A 23,788-nucleotide genomic window follows, 5' to 3' on the forward strand; every position below is an offset into this window, starting at 1 on the left:
ATAATGTATTGTTACTTAAAACACAATATATCAGACAGAAAAATATTTACCGACTGATATGAGTTCTCCGTTTATATATTCGAATTGCGTAATTGCCTTGGTGTGACATGGCTGACGATTTTTCTGACATATTTCTAGAGTAATCAAACCTTCTTCCCACAATAAAATATTACCCCATTCGCAGCTGGATATGACCTGAAAAGAGATACAAAAAATATCTAATATTTTAAAAGTAATTAAAACAATTTCCTTCCAATTTTGTAATGTAGTGTAGAAATTTATTTATTGTTATCTGTAAATAAATTTCAAAATCCGCTGAAGAAACTCGACAACGGCAGTAAAGAATTTGTGTTCGGTGGATATAGTCCAAAAGGATGTAGGTTGTGGGATACTGGAAATAGGAAGATAGTTACCTCTCAAGAGATGTTAAATTCGAAGAGAAGATCGAAATGAAAACAGAGAAAAACAGGGAAGGAGAACTAGGAAAAATAGGAGATATCGAGGAAGAAAAAGAAGAGGAGGTAGAAGAAGAAGAGGTTGAAGAGGCTAAGTTAAGAGAAACAGATGACGAATTAATGTCAGAAGAATATGAAGATGCGGAGAATAACGAAGATTATCAAGAACAGGAGCAACAATTAGATCAACTTGGCTTAAAAAACTGCCAGTAATATATAACGACTATGTATTTTTAACTTTTCAACAAGCAGTTACAGGTCCAGAAAAGGAAGAATGGAAGGAGGCAATCAGAATGGAAAAGGAGTCCTTAAAGAAAAACAATACATAAAAAGTAGTGGATATTAGCCCAGTAAAATTAGACTTTGACTTCATAAAAATTAGGAACAAGCTGAATTTTTAGGGAGACCTTTATTTCGATGTTCTAATGAAATCCTGAAAAGTACCCTTAATTTGACCCATGGGTTTTTTTTATAGGGGGTGAAAGGGGGTAAATTTTAGTTTTTTGCCATTATTTCGAAAACTATCAATTTTTCGAGAAAAACAGTTATTATCAAAATTGTAGCTCATAAAATTCTCTACAAAAAAGGTTATTATACTTTTTTTCGTACAACTAATCGTTTTTGAGTAAAACGTGCGGTAAAGTTGCAATGTCTGTAGTTCGTAAAAAACGTACTCCTTTCCACACCACCGCGGGGGTAGAGTACTGGGCGCGTTTTTTTTGTGGTGTCCCCGGTAGGCTTAATCCACATTGAAATGTGCTAGAAAAAAATTTTTTTTTATTATTCGGTCTCTTCCTCTACATTTGTTTCCTTTGAAGCTTCCTCATCTTCCTCAGTAATTTCCTCAATATGTTCTTCATCTATTGTTTCTTCTGTTTCTTGTATTAAGAAAGTCATTGGATCTATATCGTCGTAAACATCCATAGTGCTTTCTGTTACTTCAGTCGCGACGTTTAAACAAGATTGTCCACGGCAGTGCCCGCATACCGCAGAACAGAGAAGACCTATTTTTCTACAGCTACAGCTCGCGCTACAGTAACGTAAAAATATTTAAATATTTAAATATTTTTTTATATATTTTGATTGTCCGTGGACAATCTTGTTTAAACGTCGCGACTGAAGTAACAGAAAGCACTATGGATGTTTACGACGATATAGATCCAATGACTTTCTTAATACAAGAAACAGAAGAAACAATAGATGAAGAACATATTGAGGAAATTACTGAGGAAGATGAGGAAGCTTCAAAGGAAACAGATGTAGAGGAAGAGACCGAATAATAAAAAAAATCTTTTCTAGCACATTTCAATGTGGATTAGGCCTACCGGGGACACCACGTAAAAAAAACACAACTTTTCAAAATCAAAAGAAGGCTGTTCACTTATACGTAATCTAGTACGCGGTGGACTTGAACTTGAAGACGTACTAGGACCGTCATCTTCACGCTCCCTTTTCGAAACGAAGGCGGCAATGCTACTCTTTCGAACATAGTTTCTACGGCAATCAATATGAACTTCAATGGAAGTAGCATTACGTAAATATTCTATTTTTCCATCGTTCCTTTCTTTACTCGCGTCTCGCAAAGTTTGCATCCCACGCTCAACCACAACAGTTTGACCATCCGATAAAGGATTAGAACAAATGAAACACATTCCTTCCATTTTGGCCATTTCTCGAGATTTCACAGAAATATTGTAATGAAAATATTTATAACACGTCCGATGCGATTACCATAAGAACTTCTCAAAGACTGGTTGTACCATCTAAAAATATACTTAGAGCGACACAAACACACTAACACACATAAAACGCAGGTAGAGAACGCCCTTCTCTGTGTGTGCCGGACAGTTGCTCGTCAAGGTCGCATGAGGGTTCGAACACAATAAATAGTATAATACTTAGCTTTCAGTTTGTCTGTAGATACTTATAAAATCTTTTTCGACAGCAGATTTGTAATGTAACTTTTCTGCACCTCATAGTCACACAATACTACAATGATGTGCACATTTTCTCTTTCAGATTTACTTCACTCTATATCTTCGACACGCTTGATTCCACGAAAAAAAGTATAATAACCTTTTTTGTAGAGAATTGTATGAGCTACAATTTTGATAATAACTGTTTTTCTCGAACAATTGATAGTTTTCGAAATAATGGCAAAAAACTAAATTTACCCCCTTTCACCCCCTATAAAAAAAACCCATGGGTCAAATTAAGGGTACTTTTCAGGATTTCATTAGAACATTGAAATAAAGGTCTCCCTAAAATTTCAGCTTGTTCCTAATTTTTATGAAGTCAAAGAATTTTACTGGGCTATATTACGGAAGCAGAAGGAAAGAAGATTCTAAGCAGCAAATGGATTTTCAAAACGAAAGAAAATGGAAGAAAGGAAGCCAGATTAGTTGTTAGAGATTTTGAACAAACCCAAGGCTTGGATTACGAAGAAACATTTAGTCTTGTGGTAAATAACACGTCTCTTTGTTTGCATTAGCAGTGAAAAAGAACTACTTGTTAATCACTTTTGACATCAAGACGACATTTTTGTACGGAACATTAAACGAAGATGTGTACATGTATCCTCCGAAAGGTTACAATTACGGTAACAAGATTTGCAAAGTACAAAGGGCTTTGTACGGATTGAAATAAGCTCTGTTAAAATGGAATCAAAGATTCTCGAAGTTTCTTAACCAGGAGGGTCTTGAAGTATTAAAATCAGAACAGTGCATTTATGTGAATAAAGAGAGAACACTCATTTTAGGTTTTTATATGGATGATGGAGTTTTGTTGTGCAAAAACGAACATGAACTAAATCACTTTATTAGAATTAGAATTAGAAGACTGAAGAAGGAATTTGAAACTACGATCAATAGAAATCCGAAGAGCTTTTTAGGCATGGAGATTGATCGATCCCAAGGAGGATGGGTAAAAGTGACCGATTTGTGTCCATGGGGTGGCAAGTAAAGTTCATGTGATTTCTTATAGAATTTTGACCGTAGAATCACGTGGCGTAATTAGTTTTTCCTGAAAATGCAGGGAAAACTTGATAAAATCGGGAAAAGCTGTGAAAATGCATGTTTCTTTCTTAAATAATCTTGCATAATAATCTTGTATCTAGATGTTTTTCCTTCGGGAACTATTTTGATGTATTACACTCCCCCCACCCCCCACACACAGACATTCTATATGTATATGTATATACAGATATGTGTATATACTGTATATGTATGCACACATAGTGTGATTCTGAATAAACTGAACATAGGATAATGCTAGGTAGAAAGAGTGAGCTTCTTCATAAGTCCCATAAGTCTGATCTGGAGGCTTATCATATATGTTTTATTTACAGTCTGATGCCAGAAAGTGAGCTTGATAGAGTGCGCTTGAAATACACGGACACGATACGTTACTTGTGCGTCCCGAGACTATCCCCACTCCATCCCTACCACAAATGGTAGCATGCTATCGAGCTCATTTGGCATCACTGGTTTCATCTGGTCTGGCTATCTCGGGTAATCTTTTTCTTACCAGGGCAGAATAACGTCATTTCAGACTAAGCTATTATACCATTATTTAGTGATATAATCTCTGGATGCAAATGACAATATAAATTCCTCATCAATCAAAGTACATCTGATCATTTTCATTATGTGTTAGTATCTTTAACCTTGTTATTATATTTTGCTTCCGTCAGCTTTCATCGTTGAGTTTTCCGCAAATCTCGTCCTGATCTGTCAATAATTGTCTTTATTCTGGATATCTGAGGATTTGACAAAGCAATATGCCACGAACATGTTCAGTTTGCCGCGTATCTTTGGAAAAGAAATCATGTAATTTTTATCACAAACGAGATGAAACATTTTTTTGCAAAAAATGTTATAAAGCCGAGACTCGTTCTGTCCGAACATCAGTTGATGAAAATGAATCTTCTATCCCCAACGTTCGAAGCAATCCGTCCAATTATTGAGAGGACGAGGTCATTACTCGCATAACAAGTGCATCTTCGGATGTAAGATCCATGATCATGGTCTATGTCTATTATCACAAATTGAATGCCTTGAGATATATGTGCAGAAAGATATTTGTCAAGTACGGTGCTCGTACCTGTTCTACATTGGGTTGGACATTCTCTCAATATTCCGCCGGATTTTACTCCGCATACTATTGGTGTTACTCTAAGTGCTCAAGAGATAGAAGATTCTTTCAAAACATTGGAACACATGATACTAATCGAAGATCGTCATGCATCATTCTGTAGTATGGACAAAACACTCTTAATATTCGAAACTGGTTTAAACAAACAGCAATTCAACAATCTTTTAGTTCATATCGATAATATACACATACCAGTTCGGAACAAAGAATTTGCCTTAGGTGTATATCTTTCACGATTACGTCGTGGATATACATTCGACGAATTGGCCTTACGTTTTAATATTACTCCGAAGACAGCTAGGGAACATGTAAATTCGTATCGCCAAGCACTTCATCTAACACTGCGTAGAATTATTGACATTTTCGATGTCTCGCAATAGAATGATTCAGCATAATAATGAAATCGCAATGCGCCTTCATTCCCTAAGCAGATAGGATTATTCTGGCAGACGGTATATACTTATTCATCCAGAAGAGTGCTAATTTTGATTTTCAAAGAAAAACTTATTCTGGATACAAACACCGCAATCTGATAAAGCCAATGATGGCTGTTTTTACAGATGGTTACATCGCAAATGTTTGGGGACCTTGTAGGGTTACAAAGGTACAGAAAATAATGCATCAATTATGAATCGTCTATTGGATGACGATCTGTGATCTGCCTTCAAAGATGGCGATGTTTTCATAGTGGATCGAGGTTTTCGTGATTCTATTAATAAAATAAAAAATCGAGGTTTTATTCCAATAATGCCAGCTTTTGCAGATAGCCCTCATAAACCTTTGACAACACAACAGAGTAATGCATCACGGTTAATCACGAAATCTCGTTACATAGTAGAAGTCATAAATGGAAAAATCAAACAGCAATTCCAGTATTTCAATAAGACGATCCAGAACACGACGGTACATTCGTTATTTGATGATTTCAAAATTGCCTGTGCTCTATATAATTTTACCTTCACACCCGTAAGCCTACCAAAAAATCATAATCTTATAATTGAGCGAATGATATATTATTCATCAAGAGAAAATCATTTATCGTATCTCGTAAAAGAGAAAAACTTAAACAAGAAATCATCTATATTTTACAATATTGGGGAATATGAGTTCGATTTTCCAAAACTTGAAATGAACGATCTTGAATTATATGCATGTGGAACATACCAAATCAAAATGGCTGTTCAGTATAACGAAGATCACATTCGTGATTTTGTATTTGAAATCACAAGGGACTCGACTGAGATAAATTATCGCGAGTATAGTATTGACCTAGATGAAGAAAATGCCCTCTTATTATGAGTTCGGGTACGCTCTCGTCACTCAAATTCTGTAACATGTTTTGTTTATATTTTACTTAATAAAAGCCTTTCTGATTTCTCATCAATCTGGAGCCATACTTGCACATGCAAAGTTGGTCGCCGGGTGGGGGAGCGCCGCACTTGGACACAGTACAATTGGACACATTGTAAATGGATACGTTGCAAATAGACACGAAACTTTGCACACGGTTCAATTGGACACCGTTCAGTTGCGCACTATTTTATTTGGACACAGTGGCTTTTGGACACGTAAGAAAATTTGCACTGCTCAGTCGGACACCGTTCAAGTGCACATCGTTCGTTTGGACACAGAAAAGTGCGCACCGTTCACTTGGACACCGTTCACCGCGCACTGTTTATTTGGACAAGAAAAGACATGTACCATTTTATTAGGACGCATAAAATATATGCACCGCGTTTGTTGAAATATGTATAACAAATGGAAAAGAATAAAAATAAGTTAAATGTTAAGTTTGACCCGCTCACCTCACATTTGGATGAAAATGTACTCAATCGATGTGTTTTCGCGTAAAAACAAAGGTTTGAGAAGAGAAAATTGTCGCTCTGCCCTACGAAACGAGATATTAATCGTTAAAGTTGGGCATCATTTAGGTTAGGAAATCTGACATATCGACGAGATAGTGGGATGTGAGCATGCGTCGTGCATGCGTCGCGATAGAAAGGCAGCGCGAAATATGAAATTATAGGGTGAATTGAGTAACTGAGTAATGATTCCTCATGGGTTCGACGAGGTCCGTGTCTTGGACATTCCATGCCAATCGAGGTCCACCTTGGGCGGAGTAGTCCCCCTGGAGTTTGTTTATATTTTTTCGGCGGGAGTACATTACCCGCCTCACGCAAACACTGTGGAGTCATCGGTACGATTCCACATGGGTTTCTAAGAGATATTTATGTTTTTACATCGTTGAAGCAATGTGGAAGCGTATCGAGGACTCGATATATAGTACATTTTCATCCAAATTTGAGGTGAGCGGGTCAAACTTAACATTTACCTCATTTTTATTCTTTTCCATTTGTTATACATATTTCAACAAACGCGGTGCGTATATTTTAAGCGTCCTAATAAATAGTACGTCTTTCCCTGTCTAAATAAACGATGCGCGATTGAACGGTGTCCAAGTGAACGATGCGCACTTTTCTGTGTCCAAACGAACGATGTGCACTTGAGCGGTGTCCGACTGAGCAGTGCAAATTTTCTTACGTGTCCAAAAGCCACTGTGTCCAAATAAAATAGTGTGCAACTGAACGGTATCCAATTGAACCGTGTGCAAAGTGTCGTGTCCATCTGCACCGTGTCCATTTGTAACGTGTCCAATTGTACTGTGTCCAAGTGATATACACTCGTCGGGTGGTGGGTTGTTGTTCCCATGTTATGTTAATTATATGGTTTGTTGGATATGCGAGATATTTAGATGTGATACAGCTGCCAGCGTACAATCTTTCATCCATTTTTGAAGACACTTGGTCATCAGAGTTTAAAGATGAGGTAGAAGTTCCTTGAACTTATAACTCATTAGATAGATCAGTATATTAGGTGTACAAATAAGTTTTAAAGCGTTTTTTGTGTGACGTATACTGCTGGTTTACAAATCAGAAATTCTCCCGCGGTTTTGTCACGTGACTGTAACCAGTTCAAAGTAATAAAAACGACGCAGAAGTTGGCTCAGCATTTAAACGTTCTTAAGGGGGCATATACATCTAGGAGGCCGAAAATATGGTAATTTTCTGGAATTTTTTTCTGGGAAACTGTTGGAGTTATCGAATTGTGGTTTTTTTAGTTAAAAATATATACTTTGAAGAAGTTTCATGATTTTTTTTATTAGAAATTATTGCAAAATGTCGAAGATATGGCGTCGTTAAGAGGCAGTCCGGAAAAAATAATCCAAAACGGTACTAGATGTACCTTCGTCAAAAATCAACCGAAACAAAAAATTGACATAGAATATTAAAATATAACAATAGTTTTGGCGTATCGTAGCCGATTTCAAAAATATCGAGTTTTGACAAAGTGGCGGGTGTTTAAATTTAACATAGCGATTCTTAAGACAAAAATCCGTTCGTTTTCTCACTCTCCCAAAAAAACTATGAGTCCTAAAAAAACCCCTACGATACGCGATAGATAATTATATGTAGAATAACCCCTATAAATTTCAAACAAATCGGTTCAGTGGTTTTCGAGATATTTCTGGTACCAGTTTGAAAAATGTCGTTTCGAGAAAAACGCGTTTGAATATTCAACATATGTTTTTGTTAATAAAACATGAAATTTTGTTAACTTGCACAGAGTCGTCAATTCCAGGCCCATAATATAAGTCCTCTGCAGTAGATGCGATGCCAATATTGTCTAAATTTTGTTGTCGGCGACGTATTCGCGCTTCTTTCGTCTGTTCCTGCGCGCGTGCCTCGGCTTGCGCTATGCGGCGATCATCTTCGCGCGCAGCATATTGGTGTGCGTTCGGTCCGAGATGCCCATAATGCTCATTATTTGTAATATTGGAGTCATACCATTGTTGAATATGCAAGCAGCTATATATGCAGTAATTTCTACTATCATAGCACTGCTGTACATTGTTTTTGAGGCTATTTTCCAAATTATATTATTAAAACTTTCATTGCTGTTGCCTAAACAGGCTACAGCGAGACAATACAATACCGTTATACCAAAGAACACAAAAAACCTAGACACGAAACCGAAGGGACGGGCCGTGGTCCAACCACATCTCAGCGGCGCGCCAACAATGTACTGTCAAGGCAATAACTTCGTCATTTTTTGGAATTTTGACCTGAAATTTGCACAAGACATTCTCGAAATATTAAACATTATGAATATGTAAAAATCCAAAAATCGATTTTTTTGACTCTCCTAGGTGTATATGCCCCCTTTAAACGTTGGTAGGTGAAAGATGGCAAGCGACAAAGCATTTAGTCGTCACTGCATTCGTTACGAATTTTACCAAGGGAAAATTGCTGCAAAAGCATGTGCATTAATATTTTCTGTTCTTGGGGAGAATACTGTATCGAAAAGCACGTGTGAATTTTGGTTGAGGCGGTTTAAAGTTGGTGATTTTGAGGTTAGCGATCGAGAACGTAGCGGTGCTCCGCAGAAGATTGAACATGAACAATTGCAAGCATTACTGGATGAAGACTCCGCGCAAATGCAAAAAGAACTTGCTGAACAAATGGGAGTACAAATGATATTTTGTGAAGCAGGGCTTGCAAAAATATCGATTACAGTCGTCACAAAACTTATTTGTTCTGATATCGCATGACTCGCTAGAACATGTTCTTTTCAAATCCTTATGAGACGCATCATGTGTATTTTGTGACTGCTTCACAAAATATCAATAATTTTGATAGATGTACTATAAATTTCAAAATACAAAATGGCCATAAATATTTGAGAAAACAGAGATTTGGACATGTGGACAAATGAGAAAAATAATATATAATATAAAAATATAAAAATATAATTACTCGAATAAAAAAGGATAAAATGACAGAAATGCAAAAAAAATATAAAATAATGATAAGAATACAAAAAAAACAAGACTTTTCTCTCCGTCCACCTCCTAGTGGTAAGAGTCGGGCAACGTTAAAGACTAACGGCTGAGGGACGGGGGTGATTATGAACTTTTCATGACGGCTTAGAATGTAATGGGCTCTTATTATTACCAAGTTATGTATTTATAGAGGATGATACACTAGATCGAGAATAAATAGACGAGGATAACTGAGAAAAGTGAAAAAACTCCATATTTTCAATGTTTTCGCGAGTTGATTGGCTGCCATATAGAATTCGCTATTTTTAAGAGTGAACATATCAACTAATATCAAGTAGACGTATCGAATTTATCATTTAGAATCATGAATTAGATGTAAAAATTTCGATTATCGTTGAATTGTATCGAAAAAATGCTGTATTTGACAAAGTTCCTTGATTTTGCCGTCATTTTGACACCGCCATGATGTTTTCGACCTTCTGTTTATGTGCATCTTTAAAGTACAACTATTTTATCCATCGATGGACGGGGTCTTAACTTCATTTCTACTCCCATCCCATTCCAAAAACAGAGATTTTTTCTCGAAAATACTGTTCTTTTCGTATTTCTTTTTATTAAGACAGCCATATTTTTTTCCACGTCGACAAAACTCAAATATAACGACGGAATCGGAAAGAGCATACCCAAAAATAGTAGGATATACATTGTTGGTCAAATTGCTCATGATTTGATAGGCATTCAAGAGAATCGAAAGTAAGCAGAAAATTTTGGACTTTCAGGCGTTAATGGGTTAAACAAACAACGTAGGAAGTCTTTTCTGTGGAAAATTGTGACGGGCGATGAGAAATGGATATGGTTCAACAATCCCAAACGCAAAAAACACTGGGTAGATCCCGGTCAAGCAACGACATCAACACCGAAGCGCAATATTCACTCGAAGAAAGTTTTGTTATGCATCTGGTGGGATATCAAGGGTGTGCTGTATTATGATCTCTTGCAACCGGATGAAACCGTTACTGCTGATACACGCAACAAATGCTGCGATTGAACGAGGAAATCAGTCGAAAACCATCCATTTACTGGCAAAGGACTGCGCCCCGTGAAATTGCTCCATGATAACGCCAGACCGCATGTTGCGAAATCGGTCAACGAAACGTTATTGACGCTCGGCTGGGAAGTTTTGGAACACCCGGCGTATAGTCCCGACATAGCCCCTTCAGACTATTATTTGTTCCGATCTATGCAAAATGCTTTGTCTTCAGTTCACTTCCGGACATTTGACGAAGTGCAAAAATGGGTTGACGACTTCATCGTGTCGCACCGTCGCACGACGAATACTTCTTTACTGCTGGAATCCGTCAGATGCCTGACCGATGGCAGAAGGTGATAGATAATGACGGCGCATATTTTGATGAATAAATGTATTGCTCTTTTCTCTCAAATACGTTTTGCATTGTTTTAAAAACGCTTTAAAACTTATTTGTACACCTAATATAATTTATTACATAGATTATTACTGGACTAACAAGCACCTTATGCGCGCAGAATGCTTACACACACACACACACACACACAATGCCTGTGTGGGGATGGGGGGGAGTGTATGTGATACACCAAAATAGTTCCCGAAGGAAAAAAACATACAAGATTATTATGCAGGATTATTTAAGATAGAAACATGCATTTTTCACAGCTTTTCCCGATTTTCTCACGTTTTCCCTGCATTTTCAGGAAAAACTAATTACGCCACGTGATTCTACGGTCAAAATTCTATAAGAAATCACATGAACTTTACTTGCCACCCCATGGGCAACAATTGGTCACTTTTCCCATCCTCCTTTGAAATTAACACAAAGGAATTTTTCGGAGAGAATATTAAAAAGCTTTGAAATGGATGAATCGAAGCCAGTTGATACTCCGTTGGTGAAATGTAATGAAGAGTTGGATGATCCTGAAAAACCAGTCTACCGCTACAGAGAAGCTATTGGAGGTCTCCTCTATTTGTGGACAAAAACTCGACCGGATTTAGCACAAGCAGTTGGACATGGGAGCAGATACGTCCCATCACAAATAATTTTACAAAACAGAGTAACAGAAGTTAAAAGGATGTTCCGGTATCTCAACGGTACGCTGGATCAAGGAATACGATTCAGTGGTAAGCATAACGAAAGAGAAATGGTAGTGTATTGCGATTCAGACTACGCTGGTGATCCCGACACGAGGAGGAGTATGAGCGGATACGTGGTACTATATTGTGGAGGTCCAATCGCATGGTGTTCCAGAAGACAACCCGTTGTGGCAACATCCAGCATCGAGGCAGAGTACATTGTAGCAGCCGAATGTACTAAAGAGATAATGTATTTAAAGACATTGATTGAGGAATTGTTAAGTAAATCAGTCACTGTAAGATTAAAGATAGATCACAAAGGTGAAAAACGTACGCCAAGTACGTAAAAAATCCCACCTTGTACGCAACAAAATGTTTAAAAAACTATAAAAAATCAAAACTAAATATGAAATCGCCCGCGTTGGACATGTCTTCTTGTAAATATCTTATAAAATTCTTATAAATTTGTACAGTATCTTGATTCCTACTGTATCTTGTACCTTGATTTTCAATAATAACTCACAAATCTTTTTAGTTGGAAGTATTACAATAAACACATTTACAGTTATACAGACTAGGAAAGTGATTATAAACATCTCTTTTCATTACTTAGTCGATACAAATAATTTACATGTAAAGTACAAATTATAGGTAGGACAGTATATTTTAATGCGAACCGGGCACGCCAAGTACTTGAATGTCGTCATGCGATAAGAGAGTATGCATGGGAAATATTTAGAATAAAATAGGTACTTCTAAGTACTTCTAGGTATTTCTAAGTACTTCTAGATACTTAGCTAGTTAACAATTGATTTCATATTTAGAGAGAGAGAGTTTTGATGATTTTTATAATAAATATTTTTTTAATCTTCTTGTTGCATATAATAGAGTATGAAAAACATTTGGATAAAATACTAACACTAAATTGCTTCGAGGTACTTGGCTAGTTAACTATTGATTTCATATTTACTTTTGATTTTTATAAATAGTTTTTTAAACTTTTTGTTGCGTACAAGGTGGGATTTTTTATGCATTTCGCGTACTTTTTTCACCTTTGTGAGGTTTTTTTAATGGGATCTCATTGCTTTTTGTACATTTTTTATATTTTGAGATATCTCAAATCCGCTTGTGCAGTCTTTTTTAGAATCGTTTGTAGTTGTTTTCGTTTCGTTTGTAGTTGAACCGTTCACAAGTTATTAACATTTGTTTAAATAAAAAATAGCTAACTATGCCATTTGTTAAGATCGCGAATCCGCTTGCGCTGTTTTTTTCAGAATCGTTTGTAGTTTGTAGTGCTTTTCGTTTCGTTTGTAGTTGAAAGCTAACAAATCGTCAGCCTTTAAAACGCAGCGATTTCATATTCCAGAACGAATCTATTGTGACGTGACGCCCCGCGTCCGTCACAAGGGTTCGCCCGATCGAGGTGGCACAGTTTTGGTGGGATCGTTCCCTCAAGCGAAGGAGCGTCGAACTTGTTTCTCGATTACGATTGCCGTGGTTATTTGTGCTGCGCGGAGAGCGCGCGAGTTTCTTAGTGTTCGCAGAGTGAGAGATCATAATCTGAGATGTGTACTTCAATGGTCATCGAGGGAAACCCAGGAGGCGGAGGAGTCCGGAGAAGCGGAGCACGAGTTCTGGGGTCGCCTGGGAGGATCCGCGCCGTTCTGAAACAGCCCTGAAACGAAAACCCTCGCACAAGGAAGGGCCAAGGGAGAGTAACGACATCAGCTTACGGGGATTACCCAGCCGTCAGCAAGGAGAAAATAAAACCTGCGACCAGGACAAGGACTCCTGAGCATATCGTCGCCTCCTTCCGCGCCACGGACAAGGGCAGCCAGCCGGCGTCCGGAGGCAGCGGAACAAGAGCGTAACACACGGCAAGGGGATCAAGGAGTTTCAAACTTGGCGCCTGCCGCACGGCAACCCGCCGAGCCGACGATAGCGGCGACGGCGGTGATAACGCGGCGATCGCGAAGGGCGGATCGATGCGTGGATCGATGCGCGGGGGGTTGCGCAGATTGATGCGCGAAGGGCAAGGACCTCCAAACGAGCCCCGGTAACGAGGACTTTGAGCTTAGCTGCCGCGCTGTGACGACGTCTCGAGGAAGAGCGATCCTGCCATGGGCCCTATATACGGACAGCGAAGGGACGAGCCGAATTGTAAGATCTCCACTCTGCGACGATAGTCCACGTAGCCGGTTAAGCGGAACCTCGCGGCATCTCGACATTTCGTAATTACGTGGATTATGCACGATCTTTGAGCCACGTGTGGCGACTTTCTGCCGTTCTGCCGTTGTCGAGATGTACCGAGGCGAGGTCCGTCGGCCCCGGTTAATTTCGCGTAATGAGAGACGCTCCTATCCATAGTCACAGCCAGCTCTCGTCTATTTTGTAATTGAACGTTGTATCGTGTCGAATTGTAAAGGTCGCGATCCGAGTTACGTGCGGGGAGCTTGCGATTGCGGGTTACCGTTCCGTCATGTCGTGCTGGATCGCTTTCATCGTTTTTGCGTACAGTCCATCGTTCTCGCGTAAAGTATCGTTTTCGCCGTGTCACGTGAAGTATCGTTGTCCGTCGTAGTCTGTTTGTGTCGCGTTTCGCGTAGTGATGCGTAGTTGAAGATTCGTCAATCGGGCGGCGGCGGAGGTCGTTGAGAGTAGATCCGTTCGAACGGGACCAGCGGGAGCCGTAGCTCGATGTGGTGTCCGTCGTGAGTCGTTGCCGTGCTGCCGTAACCGACTCCCGGAGAGATCGACACGTCGAGCGTTTCGAGGGTGTCGTATCGTATCGTATCGTGCTCGCGGTCGCGGGTTGAGCGCGTCGCGGGGCCTGAGCCATATCGCGAGGCGATTTAGCGGGTCTCAGAGCTACGTGCGCGTGTCGGTCTGCCGTAGAGCGTATCGGGGCCGGAGTCGTATTGGGACCACGGGACCCAGCAAGAGTTCGCCGAGGTGTGGTGTTTCTTCGGAGGTCTCCGGGTTCATCTGGATGCCCGACTTGTTGCCGAGCGAACGTCGAGAGTCGATCCCGGGAGTTCGGGTAGCGGAGCGGCCGCCTAGAGATATTCGCTCCACCGACCGTGCCGAGTTGCGCGCAATCCAGTCAATTATCCGTGAGAATCCTGGCGGACGAGAATCGTCCGTCCAATATACTAGCGAACGAAATATACAACTGATTACTGTTTAATTGTCTGGAGTCCTTATTGAATAACGGTTGCCCTTCCAGCGGTCCCCACTTATTATCCTACGCCCGATTTGAGAGCTAGTCGCATTTCGTGAAGATTTTCGAATGGTGCGCAGAGACGCACCTGGCGCCCAATCTTAAGGTCGTATCGAGAGATTCTAGTTTAACGCAACACCGGGTTTGCGACGTCGATAGCGCGTGCAAGGCGGGCCGCGCTTGACGCCGTTTAGTAAATCGCGTCGCACTATTAATTAATAGGAATCAAATTACTTAATAATGAAGGTATTCCCTTTTTTATCTCGACCGAACTGGCAAATTTATTAATCTATATTACACGACGTTTCGACCAACTTTCTGGTCCTTCTCAAGTACGCACGAAATTTAACAAGTCATTTTTTATTAGAAATAACTTAAGATTTCCTAAGATTTCTTATTATTGAGACACACCACGTGTTCGAGAAGGTGTTTATAAATTTGTTGCGGAGAGTATCATCACATACCTCAAGTAATCGAATTGATAAAGACGCTCGCACGGAATGAGGGAAGTTCCAAGTTCGAACCCTGGCGTGGGGTGATATTTTTCGCAATGAATATTATTAATTAATTTGATTCCTATTGATTAATAGATTCGTTCTGGAATATGAAATCGCTGCGTTTTAAAGACTGACGATTTGTTAGCGCGTAGTTGATGAATTAATTCCTAGTACAAGAAAAACATTACTGCATCTAGTCTAACAAATTTGTTGGCGTACAGTTAAAAATATATAAAAAATATATTCGACCATTAGATATTGCCAGTATCGCGATTAAAAATATGCATCTGAAATTTAGAACTCCCTGGCGAAGAAAAGATTTCTATAATATATAAGGTCATTGACATTCGTGATGCCTTACCTTATCGAAATATTTACCGTTTACCCTTTGAGAGATATGAAATATATTTTTATAAATATCTCGGAAACTAAAGCCGAGCAACGGTAATGTGTAGGAAAAAGATGTTCAGAATGATGACCTTGACAACATATTTCAAAATCATTGAAATCGCCCTTTTTTCGAACAATTACCATAACAAGATCACAATCACTGTGAATTAAAATCTCTTAAAAAGCCTTTTTAAAAAAAGAAAATATATATACGCCAAGTATGTACATAAAAAGTCCCAACTTGTCAAAACTCAAAACTAAATATGAAATTAATAATTAACTAGCCAAGTACCTAGACGTAATTCAGTTTGGCTTCTATACATATTATACTTGGCTAGTTAATTATTGATTTCATATTTAATTTTGAGTTTTGACAAGTTGGGAATTTTTATGTACTTGGCGTATATATTTTTTCTTTTTAAAAAAGGTTTTCTAAGGATCTCACTCCTTTTTGTAAATTTGTAAAATTTTAATTGCATAGAATTTAAATTTTCAAAAAATAAATACAAATTATTATTTTTCTAAAAAAGTATATATATGCACCCTTAATATTTCGAGACCAATGACATATCTCAACTTTTAAATCATTTAGATATCCATTTTGTACCTTTACCTCGCAATATATGTTCGTGTAATATCCATCGTTAACATTTTCACCATGCAATGATGAAAAATGTCACTGCTAACTTTATAAATATTAATATTATAATATTAATTGTTCGAACTGCGATGCGTGCTATAAGAACAAACAAAACGGCACCTCGATACACGAATAAAAGATAAAAAAGGAAATACCTTTATTGATTCATCCTGGCGATACAAAGTTATTTATTTGATTGATTGATTAATCACCATTGACCTGACTATGGTGCCCAACACGGAAGGAGTTTTTAAGAAGATTGGTAGGCAATATGGAACTGATGTGACTACGTTACTGAAATCTTGGATCAAGGTCAGCCTAATGATATGTACGGTCAATCAGCAACTAAGGTTGCTCCGATGCAGAAAACAAGATGTTTTGTTACATGTTAGTCAACATCGTTTTTGCGTGTCTTTTAAAAGCAGAAATGCGAATCGCAAATTTGTAAATCTTGAACAGCGATATAGGCATACAATATTAAATCTAGAGATTAAGGATACCAACCAGAACTTAAAGTTTTTACGTAGAAAGATTAAAGATATCGAGCAGTTAATATTGTGTTTGTCTGTTGACCTGGTGAAAGATTTCATGTGTAGAAATCACAATAGACTTGTCAAACATAATCGAAACACAAAGATAAAGTTAATCAAGAAGTTCGACTATGTTTTTCAACAACAACATCCATGTAGCGCTTTCTTAAACAGTGACAGAAGCAAATGGATTGTAGTGGCAAGAATATTCCTGATCATGTGTTAAATGTCCTTAGTTTGGGCGATAGGTTTGCGTTACCAATTGATAATTGTAATAAACGTGACCGTGTTAATGTAGTTCTGGATGTCGTTAAAGGCTTCGAATTCGGATGTTTCGGTATGCCTAGCGACATCATCGACTCAACGAGGACATCAATTTCCAACCTATTACAAAAATTTTTATATAAGGGACAGTACGTTAACTACATAGATAATTACATACTTAAATCCTTTAAATATTGTAAAAAATTCTTAGCTGAGAACGATGATGTGATGGTTACCAGGGCTGACAAAGGTCAAGTCACTGTGATCATGGATAGGTCCGCTTATATCAGTCAAATGACTGACTTGCTTAATGCTCGAGCTACTTATAGCACGCTTAACAAGGATCCAATCAAACGCGTAACTAATAGAATTAACGAACTTGTTAAGTCGTGGCTTAGTCTCGGACTTATTGATGAACACACATATAGATGGTTACGTTGCACTAATGGCAATTTACCAAAATATTACGGATTGCCTAAAATTTATAAACCTGGTTAACCGTTACGCATTATCGTTTCTGATATTATTGGCAGTCCTTTATAATAATGTGTCGTATTTTTTCCATAAGATACTGTCGGAATCTATCCCAAAACCTGCTTCTCACATACATACTTGACAGTTGGACCTTTGTTAAGAAAATTCGAAATGTAGATATTAAGCCGTTTGAGTCGTTGATGTCGTTAGATGTAACTGCACTTTTTAATAATATCCCTAAAGCGCTGATGATGAAAGGGATCGAGAAAAGATGGCATATGATTAGTAGTAAAACCAAATTTAATTTACAACAATTTTTACATGCCATCGATTTAATTTTAAATTCCACCAGCTTCGACTTCAATGGACAATTTTTCGAGCAAACCTTTGGGAGCCCAATGGGTTCTCCATTGTCGCCGATATTAGCGGATATTTTTATGGAAGATTTAGAGACACATTGTATGTGGCGCTTGGTTTCAGCGTCAAGTTATTTTATCGATACGTTGATGACATTATCACTATACTTCCTAATAATAAAATACAGGATGTGCTCGAGGTTTTTAACTCTTAGAGGGCCGGGATTTTTCCATTGAAATTTGAAATTTTTTAACGTAAAATTTATGCATATATGCAACCTATAGGTTCCGTAAAGTTCCCAAGTTCGTACCTGGCTCCTATATGAGCCAGTCCGGCCCTCTAAGGGTTAATGAATACCATCAAAGACTGAAGTTTACATTTGAGATTGAGAACAATTCAATCAATTTTCTGGACACCACGGTAATTAGAGAGAACGGTAAATTAATAACCAATTGGTATCGCAAGCCTACGTTTTTCGGTCGTTACGTATTACTATTTTTCCAACCATCCGGAAAAAATACAAGATTAATGTTATTACGGGTTTGGTTGACAGAGCTATACTTTTATCCGATACTAAGTTCCATTCGTCTAATATTAAATTAGTGCGTTCTATTTTATCAAATAATTGTTAATAATTGTTTGAATTCATTAATAGACATATCAGGAAACGACTTACAGAAATTCATTATAAAGATGTGGCTTGCAATAACCACGATACACAAAATGGAGTTGTTCGTGGAATTGACCAAGTCACACCTACTAGAAATAAGTTTATAACTATTCCATATGTTAAAGATTTGTGTGAAAATATTAGACATTTATTGAGGCGATGTCAACTGAACACCGTATACACGGTCTCGAATAAACTAACTGTCATTATTAAACACGGTACAGATGTATTGGATAACGGCCGGAGGACGGGAGTTGTATATAAGATTAATTGTTTGAACTGCGATGCGTACTATATAGGACAAACGAAACGACACCTCGATACACGAATAAAAGAAGTCTGAAATAAAGTAAGTCTGATGTAAAGAAGTATGAAAGTAATCACTCGGTGGTCAGCAAGCATAGAATTCTTAATAACCATGAATTTGACTGGTCCACTGTTCATATTTTACATAAAGAGGACTATCTTAAAAAGAGAGAGATCGCAGAGATGTTCTTTGTTAAAAGAAATAGCAACTCGATTAATCTACAGAGAGACACCGAAAACTTGCCAGTTGTTTATGACATAGTTTTCAAAAACACATAGTAATTTCTTGGAACATATATACAGGGTGTCCCATTTTAAAGTTTCCCCTAAAATATTTCAGAAACACTGCATTAAATCGAAAAATGTTTCAAACAAAAGTTTTGTGACTTCGAGGGGGACATATGACTGTACTATTGGTTTGACCTTGGGTGGCGTTGTCAAGGTCATATGGAGTTCAACTTTGTTTTTAAACGGAATCCCATACTTTTTATTGCAGATTCTGATTCTTCGTCGAAAAGTAAGTAACTTTTGTCCGAAACATTGTTTTTACAAACGCCCTCCTTATTCCGAGAAATTAGGTTCAACCTTTAGCGGACTAATGATAATACTCGCTTTATAACAGACATTGAAGTTTTTTTTAGTATTTTACTGTTTACCATCAGCATGTGCGTGCGTGCGTATGCGTGTGTTCTATATCCAGCCAACTAAGGTAAGATCGATCACAGATCCGGCCAGTTAAGGCAAGATCGATTACAGATCCGGCCAGTTAAGGCAAGATCGATCACTGATCCAGCCAGTTAAGGCAAGATCGTGCTCTGATCCAGCCAGTTAAGGCAAGATCATGCCGTTATGTAGTCAATTAAGGCCAAGTAAGGTAGTCGTAAATTAGTTTTGTAGGTCGTCCTCCGCTCATCTGATGAGATATTCAAACGTATCTCGTTGACTTGTTGACAATATTGAATCCGTCTCTCGAAGTTTGTAACAGTACGTAAGAGAACATCACGTGGAATAATGTTACACGCTGCTCGGATCCTCTCCATCATGTTTTCTCTTGTCGTTGGTCTCTCCCGATAGACTACATCTTTCAGGTAACCCATAAATAAAAATCTGGAGAAGTTAAATCTAGTGATCTTGCTGGCCACCTTACTCGACTACCCCTTCCAATCCATACATCACGGAAGGTCTCGTTCAGATAATCTCTGACGATATTGGCATAGTGAGGACCTGCACCATCATGTTGGAACCATATTCTTCTCCGTGTATTAAGGTCAATATCTTTAAGAAGTATTGGAAGAATATCTCTTAGAAATTGTAAATAATTCTGAGCATTAACCATACCATCAAAAAAGTAGGGGCCAATTACATAGCCATTGACGATTCCGCACTAGACAGTGAGACTCCATCGATGCTGATTGTCTATTTGTTGCATCCAACGAGGATTAACTAGAGCCCAAAGTGAAAATTATGACGATTCAACGTTTCATGACTATGAAAAGTAGCTTCATTGCTAAACAAAACGTACTTAAAAAATCGCCATCGTGCAGAAGTTGCTGTGTTGCCCAGTGACAAAATAATAGCCGTTCTCGATGATCATTCTCAGTCAAGGCTTGATTTAGTGTAATATGATAAGGGTGATACTTTGCAGCCTTCAAGTATCTAGAAGCAGTCGATCTTGGAATCCCCACTGTACGCTCAATTTCACGTAATGATACATGAGGGTTCAAATGAACCATCGCCAGAGGTACGAGGAAACGAGCATTCAGCGCGTAATCATTTACGTTGTAACATCTTCTTCGTCGACAGATTCCCTCTCCGAATCCTTATTTCAATTTTACATATTGCAGTATGACTCGGATGTTGTCGTAGAGGAAATCTTCTTCGGTACAATGCTACTGCTCTTTTGTAATTACGTCGACATTCTCCTAGGATGAGAAGAATGTCGGTCAACTCGTTCGACGTGTAATCGGGCATTGTTTTTGCTTGGACAACAATGGAATTTTAGAAACAAAAAAATTTGAAAATCATTCACGAATGACGTGATGAGTTAAAGAGGAAGTGTCGAGAACAGAAAACTTTATGCTAATTGCTCAAGGACTCATACAAGTTGAGAAAGACACCAGCTGTCAATCGATAAGTCAACTTTCAATGAGATGTATCGAATCCTGCAGTAAATAAGAATAACCAATAGTGTTTATTATTGAGATGGGAAAGTAATAGTGCAATAATCCTCAAACTCTCGAGCCGATTAAAGAAAAGACCATTTCTGAATGTTCCACTCTTGGCTTTGAAATAATAATTCGGAACTACCTACTGTTTGACCTTGAAATTATGTAACCAACAACATGGAGTCTGAAAATTTGTCGATCTTTCCTATTCTACAGTCAAAGTTAATTTCACCATTGAGAATATTCACATGACCTTAGAAATTGATCCCAAGGAAATTGATCCGCTTGGTACAATTTGAGTAATGGGTGTTGTAATTTTCAAGCCTTATAACTCGAAAAGTACTTAATGAAACAATACTTCATTATAGTGTTTTGAAAAGCTCTCGAGGTAAGTTATGAGAATATGAAAGATTGGGGTTCCATTTAAAAACTTCGAAGTGACCTTGCCCCGACCTTGACAACGCCACCCAAGGTCAAACCAATAGTACCGTCTTAACTGGATGGATCAGAGCACGATCTTGCCTTAACTGGCTGGATCAGTGATCGATCTTGCCTTAACCCTTAGTTGGCACACTTCACCAGAATCACATAGCTGGCACACTGGGCCGTTGCAGACCCCAACCACTAAAATGCTTGCTGCTAGGAAGCTATTGATTTTTTTCACTTGAAAAATTCCAAGTCTTCGAATGTTGTTTTAACAAATGTCCATAAGTTATTTTGATAAAATGTAATATTGAGTATGAAAAAAATTGGAGAACGTAGAAAAAACTAAAAAATGACTATTTTCACTCAAAAATTCATAACTCTTCCATTTTTGCATATTAAGAGCTAAAATTTAACTTGACACTCTTAAGATACAACACTTTAAGGAAACAAATGATTTGATAGTGGTCGTTTCAAAAAAGGTATTTATTTGGAGAGTTGAAGAGACGATTTCAGCAAAAAAAGTACTACTTATTGTTTCAAAATATACTTGTTTATATATTAGATATAAGTAAATTGTACTCAATTAATGTAAAAAAATGAATGAATAATATCAAAAAGGACTATATACAAATGATATAATCGTAAAAAATATAAAAATAATAATAATATATAATAATCAGAATCTTCTTCAGAGTGTTCAGAATCATTTCTAGTATCTTCATCAGAGGGATTCTCGTCCAAATTATCCTCACGATCCTCTTCGAGTAGCTGCTAGCAATGGGTCGAGGCCGTAACTGATACGCCATCTAATAAAACCGAAATAATATTATACGCTCTTGAAAAAAAATTAAACATCGTACAACATGATGATCTTACCTTTTTTTACACACTGATGACGAAAACCAATGAAAAAATTCAGAAAAAATATCTTGGAATAATTATAGCTGGCACACTGGGGTCCCTGATGACCCCAGTCCGATTCACTCGACTGTCACAGCTACAGTAACACTTTTTAGGATTACGCTCTGTACTTCAGGAGGAAGAGCGTTCCTCGTCTAACAAGAGATGGTACCACAAGTACCATTTTCGTACTATAGGGAGGCTTAAATTGGAGCTGAACTAGGCTGGGGCGTTTAAGACCCCACAGTGCCAGTTAAGGGTTAACTGGCCGGATCTCTGATCGATTTTGCCTTAGTTGGCTGGATGTAGAACACACGCATACGCACGCACGCACATGCTGATGGTAAACAGTAAAATACTAAAAAAAACTTCAATGTCTGTTATAAAGCGAGTATTATCATTAGTCCGCTAAAGGTTGAACCTAATTTCTCGGAATAAGGAGGGCGTTTGTAAAAACAATGTTTCGGACAAAAGTTACTTACTTTTCGACGAAGAATCAGAATCTGCAATAAAAAGTATGGGGTTCCGTTTAAAAACACAAAGTTGAACTCCATATGACCTTGACAACGCCACCAAGGTCAAACCAATAGTACAGTCATATGTCCCCCTCGAAGTCACAAAATTTTTGTTTGAAACATTTTTCGATTTAACGCAGTGTTTCTGAAATATTTTAGGGAAACTTTAAAATGGGACCCCTGTATATATTGATAGTTTCCTATAATATACATATATAAGAATGTTTATTAGAAACATTAGTAATAGATATTATAAGTAGTTACATAAAACTCTTTTACTTACGAATAATTCTTATATTTCATAGTATTTACAATCATGATATTCCTCAAAAAAATGCTGCATACAAAACTATTTTTTGCACCAGGAACAACGTATTATAGCAGGTGCACCACATATGGAACAGCGTGGTATTTCTTGTACATCTTTTCCAGAGAAACAAAAGTCTACTGGATTTTCAAAATCGTTCTTCGATGTAGCCACTTTTATACCAGGCTATTTAAAAAGATTATGGAATCGTAGAGGACAGCTGTATTTGCGTTAAGGATTGTAATTTAATGATATTATTTCTCAAATGTAAATTGATATCAATTTAACAAAGTAATATGGTCACTAAATGTCCAGACAAAGTTTTCCATATTCTAAATCCATAAACATCAAGAGGTTGAATCATTCCGTGGTCTTTTTTGGTATTGTTAAAATCCGTACATTTTATCTGTAGATAATATAAATTGTTGTAGATTCACGAGACAATGTCCATTCCAGGAGTGACAGTCACGTCAAAAAATTATTATATTTCTGAATATGTCTTAAAGAAATTCAACGACGCTAACGATAAGAAAAAAGATTTTCAGTCTGTAAAAATACAATTGGTCCTCTTTG

At 37.8% G+C, this 23,788-nt stretch overlaps 1 protein-coding gene across 1 annotated transcript in view; it reads right to left on the reverse strand.

Moving 5' to 3' along the window:
* Positions 1 to 23,788, reverse strand: part of LOC105279391 (cilia- and flagella-associated protein 44-like) — a 209,003-nt gene that overhangs the window by 137,606 nt on the left and 47,609 nt on the right. Inside the window, exon 5 of the mRNA XM_026971862.1 lies at positions 51 to 195. Within this exon, the coding sequence (XP_026827663.1) occupies positions 51 to 195 (145 nt within the window). The remainder of the gene's footprint in view (positions 1 to 50; positions 196 to 23,788) is intronic.

This window comes from Ooceraea biroi, chromosome 8, assembly GCF_003672135.1.
Source record: "Ooceraea biroi isolate clonal line C1 chromosome 8, Obir_v5.4, whole genome shotgun sequence".
Classification (NCBI taxonomy): domain Eukaryota; kingdom Metazoa; phylum Arthropoda; class Insecta; order Hymenoptera; family Formicidae; genus Ooceraea; species Ooceraea biroi.